This window comes from Hypomesus transpacificus, chromosome 5 (assembly GCF_021917145.1).
Source record: "Hypomesus transpacificus isolate Combined female chromosome 5, fHypTra1, whole genome shotgun sequence".
Classification (NCBI taxonomy): Eukaryota; Metazoa; Chordata; class Actinopteri; order Osmeriformes; family Osmeridae; genus Hypomesus; species Hypomesus transpacificus.
In genome coordinates, this window is record NC_061064.1 from 113,340 (window position 1) to 132,025 (window position 18,686).

Below are 18,686 nucleotides of genomic sequence, written 5' to 3' on the forward strand. Positions count from 1 at the left end.
AGGAGAATGTAATATTGCCCTATGAGCTAATGGTATTTCAGTACTGTGAAAGTGAATGTAATTTTAACAATAAATGCCTTATTCGCACGTGAGTGCATTTGAGACCTCGTTATGTTAATGATGACTATGAAAATCCCTCTCTCAGCTAAGATTTTATATGTGGTGCAAATATTAATACTTTTATGATTTAATAATTTCGAAGGTTCTAAAATATTACAACGTACCTTTGGCAGGAAACTGTTTATTTTTTATAAACCATGACTCGACCCGTCATGTCTTAACATCAGGTTCCTTCTCCACAACAGTTGTTGATATTATCAGTGAGGTATATCCTTACCTGTTACTTCATTTGTGAAGTATAAGAACATGATGAATGGTTGAGGATGAGATATGATTAGTCTCACCCAGTGCCCAGAGAAAAGCAACACTCTGTGTATCCCAATCTGACAAAGATGTTGAAGAGAATGTAATATTGCCCTATGAGTTAAAGGAATTTTAGTCATGGGAAAGTTTATATAGTTTTTTTTATGCCGTATTCGTACGTGCGTGCTTTTGAGACCTCGTTATGAGACCTTTTACGATTTAATCATTTCGAAGGTTCTAAAATATTACAAAGAGAAGTAACTTTGGCAAAAAACGTTTATTTTTATTTTATATAAACCATGAGTCGACCAGTCATGTCTTAACATTTGGTTCCTTCCCCACAATATTTGTAGCTATTGTCAGTAAGGAATATCCTAACCTGTTACTTTCAGGTACTACCTGTTAAACTCAGCCGCTGCTCAGAGAACTGCAACACTCTGATCATCCGTATCTGAATATTACATTTGTAAAATGTATAAAAAATTCCTTGTTTATGTGTTATACAAAATGTGCAGATGTTTAACAATCAATGGGAAATTTGACTGAGAGAGCAGATGAGGTGGCCGAGTTGTAAAGGCGATGCAGTGGTTCAGGCGAGCAGACGAGGTGGCCGAGTGGTTAAGGCGATGGACTGCTAATCCATTGTGCTCTGCACGCGTGGGTTCGAATCCCATCCTCGTCGAAAAATTATGTCATTATTGGAATTATTGTACAAGGCGTAATGAACATCCTTACATCTTCACAGAATGTATCGCTACATTAATATTGAGATAAGATTGAGTGTTTACGTTTTAGTTGAAGTTCCCCTTCAATTACACTCATTTATACAATTGTTATACAAAATTCGCACAATTTCGAAAGTCGGCCATGGCGCCGTGGCTTAGTTGGTTATAGCGCCTGTCTAGGAAACAGCACATCCTCGGTTCGAATCTCAGCGGTGCCTTTTCAGATGATTCATTATAATTGAAGTTAAAATTGGCAACTCAAAAGTTTAAAGGTATAAGAATATCTAATATGTTATTACATAGTGAGTTGGTTAGTACACGATTTTACAGTAATATTTGGCAATAATCCAGTTAGGTTAAAACCTTATGGCAGCGGTGGGATTCGAACCCACGCCTCCAGAGAGACTGGAGCCTAAATCCAGCGCCTTAGACCGCTCGGCCACGCTACCGATACATGACTGGTCTTTAAATAACAGGTACACTCATTTTCAGTATGTGCTGAAGGCCTGTTAGTAACTGTTCATAGTCCTCAAAAAGGCAGGTATCTTTTTGAAAGGTCACTTTTCATAATAACATTGTTAAAATCAATTTCCCTGCTGTTCTTTTGTCATATTTATTTTATATCGAATTATATGTATATATTATATTTAATTGACACCACTGCAATGTGACACTAGAGTTTCACTAAGTTTGAGATATAACACTGCCCGATAAGGCACACACACACACACTGAAATATATCCCAGTGTTGTTTTGTTATCGTAAGTTTTATATTCTGATTGAACCAAAATGGTTTTTAATCTTGAGGTGTGATTGTCCACCGATTTATTATTATTATCATTATTATCAAGGTTTCGTACACAGTCCATCCTGAAATGATGCAGTCTTCCAAAGTGACCAGTCCAAGTTATGTGGCATTACTACACAGCTGGGGGGAAACAACAAGTTTATTGCGGCTCAGGAGCTGGATTAGTATACAGGTAAGGGTTGAAGAGGTCACGGCGGTAATCGTAAGGGTCAAACTGAAGGCTGGGGGCTTCAGTCTTTTCCTCTAGCACAGCTGGAGCTGGCTCTTCCTCCTTCACCTTCTCCTCAACAGGGGCTGGAGGTTGAGTCGGGGGTGGCGGTGGGAGGGAGGTGGTCTCGACAGGGCGGGGCGGGTGGTCTATCAGGCAGTCAGGGTCCCAGTACGGGTCACAGTCATACTCCATCCCTTTGAAGCTGATTTGGGGGGCAGGGGCGGACTTCTGAGGGGGAGGTGGCGGTGGAGGAGATGCTTCGATGGCAGGTTCTTCTGGGGCCTCCAGGACCTCCTCGTCCGATTTGGGCTGGCAGGCAGGGTGGTATCTTGGGTCGCAGAGAACTGGGACCGCCCCTGTTGGCAAGTACACGATCTTAGGCTTACAGAGTGGGTCTTTGGGGTTGCACAGGTGGATGATGTCTGCGTCGGAGAAAACTGGAGGGGGGTGCTGGGTGGTGGGGGGAGGCGGGGGCTGGGTGGTGGTGGTGGTGGTCGGGGGCAGAGTGGTCGTCTGGACCCCCAGGGCGTTCTGGTAGCTGGAGGCGTCGGCGCCGTAGGTCTGCTCAAGGTGACGCATCTGCTGATACAGCATCCGAATCTTGTCTATCTCATAGAGCTGGTGGAGAGAGAGAGAGACAGAGAGAGAGACAGAGAGAGAAAGAGAGAGAGAGAGAGATGAAGAATATTTATGTTACAATAAAGCTATATATAGTTATATATAGACCAGACAGACCATCCAACCACTCACCCCTTCGATGTGGCCGATGCTGGTGTAGAATCGGTAGTAGGACTGGAAGTCTGGCGTGCCGCGGTGCCACTTGGGGTCGACGTTCCTCCTGGGCCGAGCCTGAGACAGGAAGCCATGCGCTTGCGCGGAGTCGATGCTCACGGCTGGTGTGTTCAACACCGATCAGGCCAGACACACCACAACGGTGAGGAGAGAAGCATGAAAAACACAATTTTTGTCCAATTAGTTATTTTACTTCCTGACATTTGTATTCATTCAGCAGATGTATGCTTCACAAGAACTTACGCCTGAACAGCATGTTAGTGCATTAGTGATTTTGCTCGGATTGTGAAAATACATCCATCTCATCTCTGTACCTTCCACGTTTTTCACCTCCATCAAGGATTTGGCCTCGAGCAAACCTGGGTAGTAAGAGGGAGAGCAGAGAGTCCTTGGTGAGAATCAAGCCTCTGTTTAAAACTTCCAGTCCATCTAGACGTTGCACATCCCTTCCCCTAAACATTAAATCCAACATGGACGTCTTTAGAAAATCCAACCTGACAGCAGTATTATGCAGGACAGGGCTCTCAGCAAGGTTAGTGAACTCATCCTTGCCACCTGTACAGTAGAAACAGTATACAGTCATGAACAAAACCAGCGAGGTAATTAACTTGAATTCTCTTTTACTTTGAACGCACCTAACCCCCAATATCTCACTTAGGCATTTAAGAAATTACAGACAGATTTTATGAACGTTGTTTTCGTATTAGCATTGATAGAAGTGGGCTTCTCCAGAATTAAGTACGCATGATTATGGCGTTCATGTAATGCATTCATTTAGTTGATGCTTTTTAAATTCCTCTGTAGCAGACGTTGTTGCTAGTGTTAGAACACAGCAGGGCCATTGTATGAATCCTCTTCAAAGTATAAACTACCCAATAGACTAGCCCACTGCAACACATCGTTAGATAGAGGCAATTACGTGAAGTGGGAGGTACTTTTTTCCCAATGTCAAAAATTAGATATGCTGTAGTTACAATCTACGACCACTGGAGTGCAGTAGCGAAACACCACATTCACCACTGGACTACAAAGTTGATCTTTGATAGGGCAAAAATACAAAGCAATACATGTCTACTGAATGTTTATAACATATCTTGTAGCAAGGAGGTGAAACAAATCAACATAATTTGTTTCATACACATCCGCGATCATTGTTGATATGAAGTAAATACTACACTCATGAACTCATATCCAAAGTTTCAAGGAATTCAATTTTTTACTTTCCGTCCACCTACACTTTCTTTTCACATTATAGGAAGCCCCGCCTTAAGGCAGGGCATCAAAAAATTAGTTGATACTCATAATGTTCCTCTCCACGGAAATCTTTAGTAAAAGGCGAAAGATTTATACGATCTGAAGAGAAACCCGAGTGTACTGCAGATTATTGGGCAGCCGGAACGGTCCCTTTTTGAGCCATAGCAATTACGTTTGCGGTTATTAAAAGTTTATTTTTACTAATGCGAACGCCTACAAACTAGTATAAGAAACCGGTACAAACATTATTTTGGAATGCTCACAATATTGGTACCCCCTGAGTTTACACGAAGTCTGGTGTCCGACTTTGAGTACGCGAAAGGCATGATGGGATGTCACATTCCCACTTTTAGTTTAGTGACGATATTCGTTTAACTTAATTGCGTGCTTGCAATGCAATGACACATAATACACATGTTTTTGTGAACAAGCATGAGCACTAAAGCGCTGCTCGGGTGTGTATGTTTCAAGCAACATTCATCTTGAAAGCTTCCGCAGCCTACTTGTTTTGTCAGGACAAGCGTGACCTCGCCTGCCACACACAGACTGATGTACCGGGCCGGTTAATTTATCGTGAGTTCCGCACCACAGTTCCACGCCGTTAATAACATGCACTTTGATCGTATTGTGGATTTCATTACATGTATTTAAAAAAAAACTAAAGCTTTAACTACTTTCAATGCCAATAATTTAATTTAATTTGTCACTCCATAAAATACAGTCCGTTGTAGACCAACACCATCAAATGTCATCAGATAATCGTGATAAATCACACTATACATTAATCAGGCGGAGGACAAATGAGAAAGGAAAACATTTGACATACATTGAATCATGTCTATAATAAAATAAAAGCTATAGCTTGCATTTGTATTAATTGGTTTATACATTTATGAGTGTGGAGAAGTCGTAATTATCAAACAAAACATTGGTGTAATAATTTCTCACCTGGTCTTGCATCCCTCCTTGTACAGTCTGCTGGCGATCTGAGAAAATATAGCAGAATATAACAGTTCATAAATACTGATCTTAACGCCGCTCATAATTTGTGCATTTTTCATTGGCTATCCAAAAGTAGCTCCACCCTATACACATCTACTGTCAGTGAATACTTGAAACGTGGATTGTTAATTTGTACATTAGTGTGAACACAAAAAAGTTCCTAAAAGAAGTCTGTTGAATAGAGTTTAGGATCTAAAACTGATTCAGCATTCCTTTTCGTTCATTGAATAATATGCTTTAAAGAGATGAACTGGAGTCTCTGTTTTTTTTTAAATCATAATAACCCACTTTTGAGGAAACCTGCTTGGAAGGCAAAATTAACCCCTTCTCACAAAACAGCTGGAGGTCTTCTTTTAAGTTGGCCGTTTTTTCTTTTTCTCCTTTCTTTTTTTTTCTTTTTTCTTTTTTTTTGTGGGGGGTATGGAGGTGTTGACTTCTGTTTTGAGTTAATTAAACACATATAATAGCACAGAAAGAAGTATATTAGTATAAGTACATATTCCTGCTTTAAAGATGTTGAAACAAAAATGTAAAAGTATATCTTGGGGGTAATTTATCAAAGATTGACCGAGTGGTGCTATTATCAGACTAAAACATGTTTGCGAAAAACAGAAAAACTACAGAATCTTCATAAAGTATCTCCCTTTTCTCCTCTGCTTGTATGGCATTTGCCTGTGAACACAAACAGCTGAACTGACACCTCTTACTTGTCATGTAGAAGCAAAGAACCAGGGGCCTGCCACACATCAAGCTTTACCCAAATTGCTGTCAGAGCTTGCCTGGCAATATTTTACGATCCCCTCTAGGGGGAAGGAATATCCCAACAACATTGTACCTCTCTGATCTTCACGTGAAGGAACACTGTACCTTGTCATCATGTTCTCTGCAGGGTACGGTGGACTCCGCAGGACACAGCTATCAACATCGAATAACGACTTGGCTCACTTCTCTTTATTAAACAGGAAGAGCGCAGGGTGAGAGGGAGTTGTTGAACGACCACTTCTTGGATGTCAGAATCGAACTAAGGCATAGCTCAGTGGTTAGAGCAGTTCAATGGGGGGCAAGAGGTCATGGGGTTGAAATCTTGTTGCCATTTTGCATTTGCTTTAAATAAAGAGTGAATCTAAGTGAATGTTTAGTTGGTTTATTGTTTTCCAGTGTATTCGGTTCGAAGGGAACGGAGGCACGCGGTGAGGCGAAGGATGTAGTCGTGGCAAAGGGTCTGGACGTTGTCAGGGTTACAATTTGGAGGAGGCGGAGAGGAGCCCAGGAGAGGCGCTGAAACAGGTGTGAGGAAGACGGAGGAGGAATCTGAGATATGCACTAACAGGAGGTCTTCCATGGCAGAAACCCAGGCTGGCCTCAAAATAATCATACAGAATACGCTGTAATGATACAGCCAAGGATATAAACAGCTTTCATGGGCCGTCCTGTCCTAACCGGTCCATATCAGCAACTTCAAAGACAAAATAACACGTGTTAGGGACTGACACTGCTCTTAAGCAAACTAGCACACATATTGAATATGTTTACTGCAAAAATAAAAAATTTTCTTCAGGATCTAGTTTATCCTATACATTAAGCGTGAGGAGACCGGGAAGGTCAAAGGTGAAAGGTGAGTGCGCAGTAACTGCCTGTTACTGGTACACTAAGCACTTATATAGGTAGTTAGTTATAGGCTATAGGTACAGTATTGATTAAATAAGAGAATTAGATCATAACTCTAGAGAACTTCAAAAGCATGCCTTTGTGACGTTGGTTAAGCCTTAACTTAAATTATCTCAAGTTGAATCATGTAGCGAAACACCCAGGTGCAAAATAAAACTATGTTGTTGCGAGCTTCTAGTTTAGGTCACTCCCAATGCTTGGTCCCTGCTCTTCCATGGCTGGAAAAGTGATAACAACTTTTCAAACTATCTGTCTGAATGGACTATCACACTTCACAGCTTTATTCAAATGGGGCACTTGATGTCTTGCAACAATTCACAATGCCCTTGCTGTTTTATTATGGACAATATATATATATTGTCATCATTCTCCAATGAGACACTCGGCTATTTTGAAAACAATGGCACATGTACCCTACGAAACTATCAATTTATCTCCATAGCAAATAATCACAATCAGTCCTGTGGCTAGTTAGTCCGTTAAGTAATGCCTGAATAATTGACGTACTATACAGATCGTCTTAAATCACATTTCAGAAATCTGCATAGAATTTATTTCATTTACTCTATTGACGTTGTTTCTTGGATAGTCTTTTCCCAAAGCTTTTGTCCTAGAACCGCGTGCAGTTGCCCCCTGCTAAGTACAGATATAGGCTAGTTCTCCATTTTAGAAATGGATGTTTTAGCCATGAAAATCGGATGAAACTACGCCATGGAGCTACAATCAAGTTAATGATCGGTGCTGTAACCACCGCAAGACACTTCGATGAACTCATCTAAAAAATATAGTTTGCAGAAAAAAGACTAAACTAGGTAACGTCAAGAGGCGATAACTGTAGAATGGAACGTGGCCCAAACCGATTGTATAACAAGTTTAAGACGAAATGGTATGCTTACTAAAAGGCTTGATAGCGAATATGAAAATTCTACTCGTTTAATAATTAATCTGTTGCATATTGCAATCTCGTGCTAGAATGCGTCTGCAGTTCTGTGTAGTCTATGCTATGATTGGACGCAATTTCTCAATTCTGCAGGCTAAAATTTGGATATCGCTGGAGTCGACTTTCTTGCAATCAAGGCAATACGACCGAACTTTGTTGGACGTTCTGCATTAACTGATAGTTTTGTCAATTTGCAATCTAGAATTACTTCATTTGACTTGAAACAACGTTAGTTGACTAGTATCTTACGATTAATTTAAGCTCCTTAATTGCGTAATGATTTGTTTTCTGTTTTCAGACAATGTCTCCTGCCCGAATGTTGTGTCGGTTACTTGAGAATGTTCAGACTCTGTCTAAAGTTAAACGGCCTTTCAACTTCGGACTGGAAAGGATCCGAGGCAGACAATTTCAGCATACGACTCCTCAGTCAACAAGTTGTCATTGGCAGCTTCGTGATGACTGTCTTGGTGAGTGGTAGTGATTACGCTCGTCCGGTACAAATACTTATGGCTCTAGTCTTGAATTTGTAACTGTTTAAAATGTTCGTGCCTTCGTAATGTAAAGATTGCCCTGACTGCACATATTAGTTGGCAATGTTGACATGGTTTTACATTAAATTAATATCATTTTTGAATATCCAGAGCTTAACTATGGCGGCCTCCTGATGCACTTTGATTACGTGTGGTTGAGAGACCATTGTCGCTCAGCCTCTTGCTACAACACCAAAACCAACCAGAGGAATCTGGACACAGCTAGCGTGGATCTGAACATCCGGCCATCCAAGACCAGAGTAGAGGATGAGAACGTGTATCTCACATGTGAGTCATGTCAATACAGTGCCGGGGTCCGAGCCCATCTGGCGCCCTATGCGAAATGTATCAACAGCATCCCCCCCCCCCCCATACACACACACACACACACACACACACACATATTTTGTTCGTTAGTTGTAACTGGTTTAACTGCTTGTAGCCTATTCGATGTGGATTATATTATTGTTGCTTGCTTTCCTCCAGGTACACTATCACTCTCGAGGATCACGTTGTTTAATTGAAATGTGTTTAACTACATGCTCTTCTGGTTCCACCCATTGGCACTTATTTGCTTTTCGCAATGTATGCCTCATGTTTTGGCTTCTCGCAATGTTTCTGGGGCTATCTCGTTGTTAATGATAATTAAACAATGCACTTTTTGTAAAGCTCTCTCTTGGAAGTCGCTTTGGATAAAAGCGTCTGCTAAATTACTAAATGTAAATAAAGTCAATGAAATCGGGTTGTTTCACGAGGACCCCTCTACTCTTCGTCAGGGTCAGACGGCCACGTGACGAAGTACAGCCTGAGTTGGCTGGCCCAGAACAGCTACGAAGGTCAGAAGCACAGCGCCATGCAGCCTCGCGTCCTGTGGAACTCTGGCGGGTACGCCAACGCCAAGGTGCCCTCGGCCGACTGGGACAAGTTCATGAGCTGTGACGACGAGTTGAAGAGCTTCCTGAGGAACTTCCTGTTGTACGGCATTGCGTTTGTGGAGGGTGTACCTGCCAGCGTGGAAGCCACTGAGAACCTCGCACACAGGGTCAGTCTCATCAGGTAAGATCTGACCCACCCGGAGGTATCACGTTCACGTTAATTGCCATATGCACATTATCATCATTATTATCACAGTTTTATAATGTTGCCAATGACATTCTTGATTTCGTTGACATGTTCAACAGTGCAGTGCACGCACTGTTCACAGTAATACACATTAGATCAGAACATAATAAAGCTATTGCAACTTTCGACAAGAATCTACAGTGAGATACCTTTTGCATTAGGTTTTTTATGAACCGGGATTGGCAGGTGGCGTGAGTAAAACAAATGGACCTGCACATCAATCCTCCTTTGCATTTGGGGTTGAGAAGGTGAGAGTGCAGGGTGTAAACAGCATGGGTCACTAGGCAGAGCAGAGGCCTGGCTGCTAATGACCTGGCAGCTGTGCTCCACCGCAGCCGATGAAGAACAGCTCTGTCTGTCTCTTCAGTTGAATGCGTCGGCTAAATGGGTCAAAACGCTAACTGTAACTCGCCCTGTGTGGACCACCAGAGAGACGATGTACGGGAGGATGTGGGACTTCACCTCAGACTTCTCCCGGGGTGACACGGCCTACACCAAGCTGGCCCTCGACCGCCACACCGACACCTCCTACTTCCAGGAGCCCTGTGGGTAGGTGCCGGTGTCACTGGAGTCGTGGCATCGCTCGTCAGCCTCGCTTCTTCACTCACTCGCCCACACTGGGGTTTGACTTCCTGTGTACAATGGGTTGTTTTATTGTATCATAGGGTTATTGCTAAATTTAAATGCTAGGTAGTGTATTGTGAAACAGCCTGCTGTTTTTATGATGGTTCATGGTCTCTAAAAGATAAGATCGCTTGGATCTTTGGATCTCTGAATAAAACATTCACAGGGCTGTTTTATGTAGGCATTGTGTGAGGTCAAATGTGTAAATTGGAGATTAAATATGGCCTAACCACTATGCAGTAAAAGGTCTACATTTTAAATATACAACCACAGTAAAGCATACAAGTATATATTTGTTAATCATTATTAAAGTAAGGGAAAGCAAGTAGCTGGCTTAAATAAACAGACTCATTGACTTTTCCTGCAGGATTCAGGTCTTCCATTGCTTGAAGCACGAGGGAACAGGAGGAAGGACCTTACTAGTGGATGGATTCTATTCTGCTGACCAAGTGTTGAAACAGACGCCTGACAACTTTGAGCTGCTTGCCAGAGTGCCTATCAAGCACGAATACATTGAAAACCTGAGCAACCACCGCAACCATATGATAGGCATTGGTCCTGTGCTCAACGTGTATCCCTGGAACAATGAGGTTTACATGATCAGGTGAAGATGAGATTGTATGTGCTGTGAGATGCTAGTTTTGTAGTGATAGTTATAACAATGGTTATAACAATGGTTATAGCCATGTGGCATTTCACAGAAGATCAATAGGTTTCAGGTTCGAAATCCCCCACGTACATCTCTTTGCATGAACCTCTGCTAAATGTAGACATCATTATTTGTAATATTTTTATTTTTCTTTTTTTTTACAGATACAATAACTATGACCGTGCAGTTCTGAACACAATCCCTCACAAGCTGGTTCAGCAGTGGTATGCTGCTCACAGAGAGCTGACCACAGAACTAAGGAGGCCTGAGAACGAGTTGTGGGTAAAACTGAAGCCAGGAAAGGTACGGACAAGCAGCATCTACATCATCTGAGTCTATATGTCAAGTATGATTTTAAGCTATAGGCTTACCCTTCAGTTACATTGGTTAAGGTTAGCCTTCAGCTATGCTGTTAAGGGTTAGCCACGTATAGTTTTCAGACGTAACTTCTACTCTCACAGTAAAGGCTGAATGGCTGTGAAGGTGTCCTTACAATCTTCCTTCGTGATCGTGTTGATTTGTCACCCGTTGTCAGGTTATCTTCATTGACAACTGGCGAGTGCTGCACGGACGTGAATCCTTCACGGGGCTGAGGCGTCTGTGCGGCTGCTACCTGACCAGGGATGACGTGCTCAACACGGCCCGCTCCCTGGGCCTACAGGCCTGAGACGGGACACTCCAGAGCCGGCCCAAGGCATAAGCGACCTAAGCGGCTGCTTAGGGCCCCCGTGGCCACCGGAGGGCCCCCAAGAGCACATAAAATTACACCTTAATTCAAAAATTATATATATTATGTTATGGGTAATTATACACATTCGGACGGCCCCCAAAATCAATTCTGCTCAAGGCCCCATAAAGGCTTGGGCCGGCCCTGGTCATGCCAGTGTGCACCAAAGCCTGTCCAATTACCCTCAAGACAGGGCCGGAGGGCCATGTTAATTTGTTTTCTTCATTTAGCAGGCCTGCGCATTTATCCAAAGACCGTATGAAGATCCGTATGTACACAGTGCATATAGAAAGCAATTCAATTCACCATGTGATAGGTGTTGGTCCTGTGCTCAATGTGTATCCCAGGAACAATGAGGTTAAAATGAGCATGTGTATATATATATATATGATATTCTGTGCTCTGATATGCTAGCTATCGTTCATACTACAGTTCCAGGAACAGATGTTCCTAACAATCCTCACCAATCTTGTGATTCCCGGACACCTTATGCGTTGTTCACACCTGAAATAGGGAAATCAACACCCTCGATTATTTAATCACTGATAAAAAAAAGGGTGAAAGCAGTTATGTTTTTCACGAAACGTAATGGTTGAAATCAAATAGTTTTGTATGCTGTATAGGGTTAGGGCATTTATAGTGTAAACCGTTGCTCACTGGTGAAAATAGGAAATCTATTTTACGTGCATGGGCTTAGTCAGTGTTGAGATGTATGGAAGTATGATCACTTTATTTGAAGGTTGTGCACTTCGGAATTATGGAACTTAAGACTGTAAAGCAATTCACATTGCCGTTATGATTTTGCACATTAATTTGATTAAGAATATATTATTGGTAAAGGAGTCTGTTCCTTATTTGCTACTAATAAAATGTAATTGGTCTGCTACCATATCCACTTAGTATTGCTAGTTTATGTACCCTTAGTATAGTTAGACCTCATATTTAAATTTGTATACACCTTCCTGCCAAAGCAAATTCCTTATCTGTGCAAACTTTCATGGCGATTAAAACCCATTCTGATTCTGATATTCAGCATCCGTTTTAAAATCACCAACATAAGGAGTGTACCTTGGGGGAGTGGGAAGATAATGCATATCTTAAGTGTCAATTTTGGTTTTACATTAACTCTGGGAAAGAAAGAGTTAGAAAGCCTTCTCACAAGAGCACATGTAGGGTGATAGAAAGGAATGCAGCCTGGACACGAAACCAACGATGGGCGGAGATTTAAAATGACCTATCGTGAGATTCTGTAGCTGCCTTTTTGAAAATGACATATCGTGAGATTTTGAAGTTGCCTTTACAAGTCATGCGCATTGAAGAACCACGTGTGGATCTGTCTTCTGGACCGCTGCAGCCTGAACTCAAGTCGCATGAAGATGGCGGACGGAGAAAGTAAGTTCCAAAAAATGTTTCTGTGCACTCCTAGCTGGCTTGCAACATAACTGAACCACTTACCAGGTAGATATATAACGTAGAAATGGCGTCACTGTAAAATTGATAGATAATTAAATTCGTTTAGGGATAATGAACGCATGCCAACATCTGCGTAACATGGGGGGTTAGCCTGAAAGGTACAGGCGCACCCTGACTGCAATGAATGACCCATCACGGGCCTGTAACCTATATTATTACTACCTACTAAGTCTTCTCCGTTTTTACTGTAACTACGTGTATTCACTACGATCAAATTATCCGATTCTGAGCACGTTATCGTTGCACATATCTTAACGTTCCAGCCACATGTGTCTGGCCCTTTTCCATTATCCCGGTTGATACGATATGCAGCTAGCTGCGTCATACATCAGATGTAGCTTAATATATGCAGGAAATGCAAGTAGCGTGTATTCATGGCTTGGCTACATTGTCAAAACCCATATTCTCTTGATTCGATGAGGTATTGGCAAGGATTATTAACAAGTTGGCTGACGAGCTAACTAGGGGCGATGCAGCACTAGCTAGCACTCTACCACGTGGAAGTGGCCACGTGGGATCTAGCTAGATTTCTCAAAGTAGCTCGGTATCTAATGGTACTTAATGCTAGATCATTAAACGTGCTATTGTGAACGTTTTGCATTGTCTTATTTTAAGATATTTGTCAATTTTGTCAATACATTGGCAAAGGTTGCGACTCAAGACCTCAGCCTCTGTGTCGATGTATTAATTGTCTTTTCGATATAATTCAAGCTTCTCGAGGGCGATCGAAGCAATGTGAAATTTTGAAAGCCGTTATATTGTATTAATGGATACTGTTTTCCTACTGCGTAGTCGCCTCGGCAAAGAAGCACAAGAAAAAGAAGGAAAATAAAGTTGCCGATGACGAAGTTGGGGTAAGCTGATCTCGGAGTAGCATTGATTGTACATCGTATTTATGAACTCGTTGGCTAAAATTCCCCTTCCACAGGATATTCAGGAAAGTGGGGATTTTCTCATCAAACCAGAGTCCAGAGTTGCCAGTTTGGACACCTCTCAGTGGCCCTTGCTGCTCAAAGTGAGTTTTCAAGCCTTCATCTCAAAGAATTAAGCAACGTGAACATGATGAACCTGTTTATCCATTCTCTGAGTACTGTTGGGCCTTAGCCTTGCAGCCCCCTGGGCCAGTTCTTGACCCAGAGGGTTCAGGAACCTGGCCATGCGTGGTAACCCTAGTGTTCTACTGGGGTAACTGCATGTTGGACAGACTCGCTGTTGCATGGGCAAATGGCCCGACCACAACAAAGACGAGTTTAAACATCTGATTACATTCACATTCTCCTGGAGTGAAACTGTAAAAAAAACATTTTCTAGAACTCACGGTGCCTTTTCATGTGTTCTAGAACTTTGATAAGCTGAACATCCGGACAGCTCACTACACACCCTTACCAAACGGCTCCAACCCCTTGAAAAGGAACATCGTGGATTATGTCAGGTATCTACTGTACACATTCAGTTTAATAACATTTTATAGCCACATGATGATTTAATTAGATTGCACTAGCACACTGTGCAAAGATGACTACCTATCTATCACCCATGTCTGATGGCTCAACATCCTTTATAATAAGTCAGCTTAAGTGCCCAGTCTGCTCTCTAACCCCCCCCCCCCCTCCCTTAATGTTCATGTGGCTTCGCAGGACTGGATTCATCAACCTGGACAAGCCTGCCAACCCGTCATCGCATGAGGTGGTGGCCTGGATCCGGCGCATCCTCCGCGTGGAGAAGACTGGCCACAGCGGGACTCTGGACCCCAAGGTGACGGGCTGCCTGATCGTCTGCATCGACAGGGCCACGCGCTTGGTCAAGTCCCAGCAGAGTGCCGGTAAGGGGGTTGTCCTTAAGTCTTGTCGCGTCACGATTCCCCCTTCCTGAAGGGTTATCAAAAATCTCTAAGAGTTGCCTCTCCTTACTACTCTTATGCTGTCTGTTTCAGGCAAAGAGTATGTGGGAATTGTTCGGCTGCACAATGCTATTGAAAGCGAGCATACACTTGCTAGGGTAAGTTCGCTTGTAATGTTGACTTGGCCTAAGAAAATACAGCCAAGCCTGTAAGCGCAAATCAAACATTGGTTTGATTCAGTTAGTGGACATGGCACACACCTTTGTATTTAAAAAGCACAGCTGATGGAATGATCAGAAGTGTGTAGTTTTGTTAAGGCTGTGTTTCTCCACAGGGGCTGGAGACCCTCACAGGAGCGCTGTTCCAGAGGCCACCTCTCATCGCCGCCGTCAAACGGCAGCTGAGAGTCCGGACCGTCTACGAGAGCAAGCTGGTGGAATACGACCCAGAGAGAAGACTGGGTAAGGAACTTTAGTGAATTTTAATGTTCAAATCCTGGAATTGTTAGATTTCTTAACTTTGTCCAACTTGGGTATTCTTGGCGTTCTGATTTTGTGGTTGCTACGTGTTCCAGGTATCTTCTGGGTGAGCTGTGAGGCGGGGACCTACATCCGTACGCTGTGTGTCCACCTGGGGCTGCTGCTGGGGGTGGGGGGCCAGATGCAGGAGCTGAGGAGGGTCCGCTCGGGAGTGCTGGGAGAGAGGGTAAGTCTCCTGCTGGCCCCGCCCACCTTGACTAACATCAACCACTGGGGGGGGGGGGGGGGGGGGGGGGCTTTAGGCAGTGATCAATATCTTTTTTTTTTTTTTTTAAGCTATGTGGCTGAAATCCAAAGTGTTGAGTTCAGCTCTGGGCTCTCTCCCCAGTTCTGGTAATTAGCCTTTGGTATAGAAACTGGCCTGCAGTGGTTCAACATGGTGGACACGTCAGCCACTTGATGCCACTCAGTCCAACAGTCCGTCGTTAAGATGCCTGTTCTACACAATGTAATACGGACACTTAAATAAATTATAACTACCTCAGGGCATTCAATTTCACGTGTAGCACGGTCATTTGAACTTTCTTTGTCCCCTCGCAGGATAACCTGGTGACCATGCACGACGTGCTGGACGCTCAGTGGCAGTTTGACCACAACAAGGACGAGACGTACCTGCGCAGGGTCATCTACCCCCTGGAGAAGCTGCTTATCTCCCACAAGAGGCTGGTGATGAAGGACAGCGCGGTGAGAGGCCCTCCGTTTCTGGCTCGACTGCCCGAGCCCTAGCAGAGGCAGTATGGTGATAGTAAAGTGGATGGGTTAGAGAGTTGTTCATGTTACTTATGAAAGATTACAGTAGCATGTTAATATCTGTGTTGGTGTAGACAGCAGACAGGGTGTGGGTGCTTCTGCTGTGGTCCAGCTGAGGGCAGGGGGCTGAATCTGCTTTCTTTCTGCTTCAGGTCAACGCCATCTGCTACGGCGCCAAGATCATGCTGCCGGGAGTTCTGCGCTACGAGGACGGCATCGAGATCAACCAGGATATCGTTGTCATAACGACCAAAGGAGAAGCCATTTGCTTGGGTATGTACCGGAGACTTAAGAGGTTGCGGTTTCTGGCCAAGTCATGTGATGATGATATATAGATTGCATTAGCTTTGTGCGAAGATGACTTATCTATCTCCCTTGTCTGACGGCTTCCTAAAATATTTTTTTCCCAAGAAGAACTGAGTTTTGGAGGTTTGAATGTTTTGGTGGGTTTTTTTTTATGGCTTTCAGCGGTGGCTCTCATGACGACGGCGGTGATCTCGACGTGTGACCACGGTGTCGTGGCCAAGATCAAGAGGGTGATCATGGAGCGGGACACTTACCCACGCAAGTGGGGCCTGGGGCCCAAGGTAGGACGCAGACACTGCTACACTGGGTGTACCTCTGGGAGTCAGATGGCTGAGCGTTGAGGGAGTCGGGCTAGTAATCAGAAGGTTGCCGGATCAATCCCCCGCCGTGCAAAATGACGCTCTGTCCTTGGGCAAGGCACTTCACCCTACTTGCCTCGGGGGAATGTCCCTGTACTTACTGTAAGTCGTTCTGGAGCGACTGCTAACTGACTAAATGTAAATGCAAGTGTTATACTTTCCTCTAAACAAAAGGGGGGCTTATCAATCAAAATTTAAGTTGCAACTTGTCAGGGTTCCCTACTGTGCAGATATGTAGACTACAGAATATATAAAATTAACCTTCAGTATGTGAATGATGTACAGTTTATTTAGTCAATTGTGGGCGCTGCAATTGCATCCTGGATTTTAATGCTGATCTCTCTGCACCACCTAGGCCAGCCAGAAGAAGATGATGATTCAGAAGGGGCTTCTGGACAAACACGGGAAACCCAATGGCAGCACTCCCTCGGGCTGGAAGGAGGGCTATGTGGACTACAAGTGAGCTTGTCCTCGGACTACAACACCCATATCCTGTCAAACTTGATTTAAATATTTATTGCAGTTGTCTTTTTTAAATGTTATATTTGAACTTGAGTGCTTTCCTCTCTCCTCAGTGTGTCCAAGATCAAAGTTGAAGATGCCGCTGAGCCTGTGGTCACCAAGGTAAGTCTTCATGAACACGGATCAGGGTTTCAGATGGTGTTGAGGCATCAAGTCCAGACACCATTCTGCTATCGCTCCACCTGTTCCCCCCCCCCCCCCCCCCCCCCTCATGACTGTCCCGCTCTGTCTCCAGAGGAAGAGAGAGGCCAGTGACAGCGAGGGCGAAGCACCAGGCTCTCAACCCTCGGCTCCCAACACGCCGTCAGCGGAAGAAATCAAGAAGGAGAAGAAGAAAAAGAAAAAAGACAAGAAGCAGAAAGTGAGCGAGGAGGCGCCTGCGGAAGCTGAAGAGGAGGTGAGTGTCTGGACGTCGTTGGAACTATCATTCATGTTACACCATGTAATATAGATCTACATATTCGACTGCGTTATGGTGTGGATGGGTTTATCGGGAAGGGTGGAGTTATGTGAAAGCAGACAGTTATCCCTTTCCTGCCTGCCCTGTGGCTTCAGAGGGAGTCAGTCTGCCAGATTGAAGGGAGATGTGAATCTGGGCTAGACCCCTCTGGTCCTGTCTGCTCCTTACGTCTTCTACATCTCAGGTTTTCTGTGAGGGGAGAACTGAAACATTCCCACCCTTGTGGAGTATGCTGTCTCCGGAGCCATCTTCTGGAATAACTTGTCTCTTCGTCCTCAGGTGGGAGAGAGTGCCAAGAAGAAGAAGAAAAAGAAGAAAGAGGCGGATGCTGGGTCGGAGTGAACCGCCTGTGGGCTTCAAATCACAGACAATGAAAGGACCACTGGAATGAGATGTCCGGAAGAGTGCCTGCAGATATTCTGACGCTGGTTGGACAGGCATTGGACGGGGCCCTGGCAGAGGGGGACACCCTACGTTGGAATTTTTGTTTTTTCAGTTAAACCTACTGGGAGAGGTCAGCTTGATTATGATACTGACCTTTAACCTCCAGTCCTCTCCTGGATCACCTTGTTTTGTACTTGTGTGAATGTTTGTTTATCCCATTTTTAAGTACTTGCCTTGTGGATATCCGCATCCTCTGGGTCAATCCTCAAACATAAGAAAGCTGTCAATGTTTTGTTTTTTATCATGTAAATACAGAAATGACAAAAGGATAAACTGTCATTTGAAATGAACTTAAATCTTTTTCTAAAACTTGTGTCCTTGTCCTTCATGAGTCACACGGTGGGGGTGGTTTGGCTGTTGACTTCAGCTCGCATGCATTGATAAGGTCCCGCTAGGGGTGTCAAGTGGCTGAGCGGTTAGGAAATCGGGCTAGTAATCTGAGGGTCGGCAGTTCGATTCCCGGCCGAGCCAAATGACGTTGTGTCCTTGGGCAAGGCACGTCACCCTACTTGCCTCGGGGGGAATGTCCCTGTACTTACTGTAAATCGCTCTGGATAAGAGCGTCTGCTAAATGACTA

The 18,686-nt window shown here is 43.9% G+C and overlaps 3 protein-coding genes and 8 non-coding genes across 15 annotated transcripts; 8 read left to right on the top strand and 3 right to left on the bottom strand.

Annotated features, from left to right (window-relative positions):
- Positions 1 to 314: 314 nt before the first annotated feature.
- On the top strand, positions 315 to 448 carry LOC124468362. The gene has a single exon (XR_006956179.1). It is a non-coding gene; the product is annotated as a U8 small nucleolar RNA (small nucleolar RNA).
- Positions 449 to 719: 271 nt separating this feature from the next.
- Positions 720 to 819, top strand: LOC124468367. Its single transcript, XR_006956184.1, has one exon. It is a non-coding gene; the product is annotated as a U8 small nucleolar RNA (small nucleolar RNA).
- A 144-nt stretch (positions 820 to 963) lies between these two features.
- On the top strand, positions 964 to 1,045 carry trnas-gcu. Its single transcript has one exon. It is a non-coding gene; the product is annotated as a tRNA-Ser (tRNA).
- Positions 1,046 to 1,455: 410 nt separating this feature from the next.
- trnal-uag lies at positions 1,456 to 1,537 on the bottom strand. Its single transcript has one exon. It is a non-coding gene; the product is annotated as a tRNA-Leu (tRNA).
- A 327-nt stretch (positions 1,538 to 1,864) lies between these two features.
- On the bottom strand, positions 1,865 to 5,151 carry and3 (actinodin3). 3 transcript variants are annotated; one of them, XM_047020560.1, is made up of 5 exons: positions 5,102 to 5,151; positions 3,394 to 3,454; positions 3,214 to 3,258; positions 2,858 to 3,000; positions 1,865 to 2,725 (listed from the first exon to the last, which is right to left on the bottom strand). In XM_047020560.1, exons 1-5 carry the CDS (start codon positions 5,111 to 5,113, stop codon positions 2,036 to 2,038), a joined length of 951 nt encoding a protein of 316 aa, XP_046876516.1. In that variant the 5' UTR covers positions 5,114 to 5,151; the 3' UTR covers positions 1,865 to 2,035. The 3 variants fall into 3 exon arrangements, with proteins under 3 accessions (XP_046876516.1, XP_046876517.1, XP_046876518.1); XM_047020561.1 differs by lacking the exon at positions 5,102 to 5,151 and adding an exon at positions 4,417 to 4,469; XM_047020562.1 differs by lacking the exons at positions 3,394 to 3,454; positions 5,102 to 5,151 and having other exon boundaries at positions 3,143 to 3,227.
- LOC124468339 lies at positions 4,157 to 4,272 on the bottom strand. The gene has a single exon (XR_006956157.1). It is a non-coding gene; the product is annotated as a U5 spliceosomal RNA (small nuclear RNA).
- Positions 5,152 to 7,457: 2,306 nt separating the features above from the next.
- On the top strand, positions 7,458 to 12,363 carry tmlhe (trimethyllysine hydroxylase, epsilon). 3 transcript variants are annotated; one of them, XM_047020432.1, is made up of 8 exons: positions 7,458 to 7,635; positions 8,062 to 8,230; positions 8,405 to 8,581; positions 9,070 to 9,349; positions 9,845 to 9,964; positions 10,407 to 10,643; positions 10,853 to 10,991; positions 11,224 to 12,363. In XM_047020432.1, exons 2-8 carry the CDS (start codon positions 8,065 to 8,067, stop codon positions 11,353 to 11,355), a joined length of 1,251 nt encoding a protein of 416 aa, XP_046876388.1. In that variant the 5' UTR covers positions 7,458 to 7,635; positions 8,062 to 8,064; the 3' UTR covers positions 11,356 to 12,363. The 3 variants fall into 3 exon arrangements, with proteins under 3 accessions (XP_046876388.1, XP_046876387.1, XP_046876389.1); XM_047020431.1 differs by having other exon boundaries at positions 7,629 to 7,709; XM_047020433.1 differs by lacking the exon at positions 7,458 to 7,635 and adding an exon at positions 7,747 to 7,900.
- A 360-nt stretch (positions 12,364 to 12,723) lies between these two features.
- Positions 12,724 to 18,421, top strand: dkc1 (dyskeratosis congenita 1, dyskerin). Its single transcript, XM_047020808.1, has 15 exons — positions 12,724 to 12,807; positions 13,681 to 13,742; positions 13,817 to 13,903; positions 14,229 to 14,320; positions 14,526 to 14,710; positions 14,822 to 14,886; positions 15,063 to 15,189; positions 15,303 to 15,433; positions 15,808 to 15,951; positions 16,170 to 16,290; positions 16,486 to 16,604; positions 17,038 to 17,141; positions 17,258 to 17,306; positions 17,440 to 17,601; positions 17,944 to 18,421. The coding sequence occupies exons 1-15, from the start codon at positions 12,786 to 12,788 to the stop codon at positions 18,004 to 18,006; spliced, it is 1,533 nt and encodes a 510-aa protein (XP_046876764.1). The 5' UTR covers positions 12,724 to 12,785; the 3' UTR covers positions 18,007 to 18,421.
- LOC124468356 lies at positions 13,942 to 14,154 on the top strand. The gene has a single exon (XR_006956173.1). It is a non-coding gene; the product is annotated as a small nucleolar RNA SNORD17 (small nucleolar RNA).
- Positions 14,359 to 14,437, top strand: LOC124468368. Its single transcript, XR_006956185.1, has one exon. It is a non-coding gene; the product is annotated as a small nucleolar RNA SNORD83 (small nucleolar RNA).
- Positions 15,557 to 15,714, top strand: LOC124468351. The gene has a single exon (XR_006956169.1). It is a non-coding gene; the product is annotated as a small nucleolar RNA SNORA36 family (small nucleolar RNA).
- Positions 18,422 to 18,686: the final 265 nt, after the last annotated feature.

What these genes read in the sequence shown, in the direction of transcription:
- and3 (XM_047020560.1), bottom strand. An exon ending in CTGCATAATACTGCTGTCAG is followed by an intron (nt 3,259 to 3,393) that starts GTTGGATTTTCT and finishes CTTACTACCCAG; the next exon opens with GTTTGCTCGAGGCCAAATCC. An exon ending in GCATCGGCCACATCGAAGGG is followed by an intron (nt 2,726 to 2,857) that starts GTGAGTGGTTGG and finishes TCTCTCCACCAG; the next exon opens with CTCTATGAGATAGACAAGAT.
- tmlhe (XM_047020431.1), top strand. An exon ending in TACTTCCAGGAGCCCTGTGG is followed by an intron (nt 9,965 to 10,406) that starts GTAGGTGCCGGT and finishes CTTTTCCTGCAG; the next exon opens with GATTCAGGTCTTCCATTGCT. An exon ending in AATGAGGTTTACATGATCAG is followed by an intron (nt 10,644 to 10,852) that starts GTGAAGATGAGA and finishes TTTTTTTTACAG; the next exon opens with ATACAATAACTATGACCGTG.
- dkc1 (XM_047020808.1), top strand. Translation starts at nt 12,786, where the DNA reads ATGAAGATGGCGGACGGAGAAA. An exon ending in GCGAGCATACACTTGCTAGG is followed by an intron (nt 14,887 to 15,062) that starts GTAAGTTCGCTT and finishes GTTTCTCCACAG; the next exon opens with GGGCTGGAGACCCTCACAGG. An exon ending in AGTGGGGCCTGGGGCCCAAG is followed by an intron (nt 16,605 to 17,037) that starts GTAGGACGCAGA and finishes TGCACCACCTAG; the next exon opens with GCCAGCCAGAAGAAGATGAT.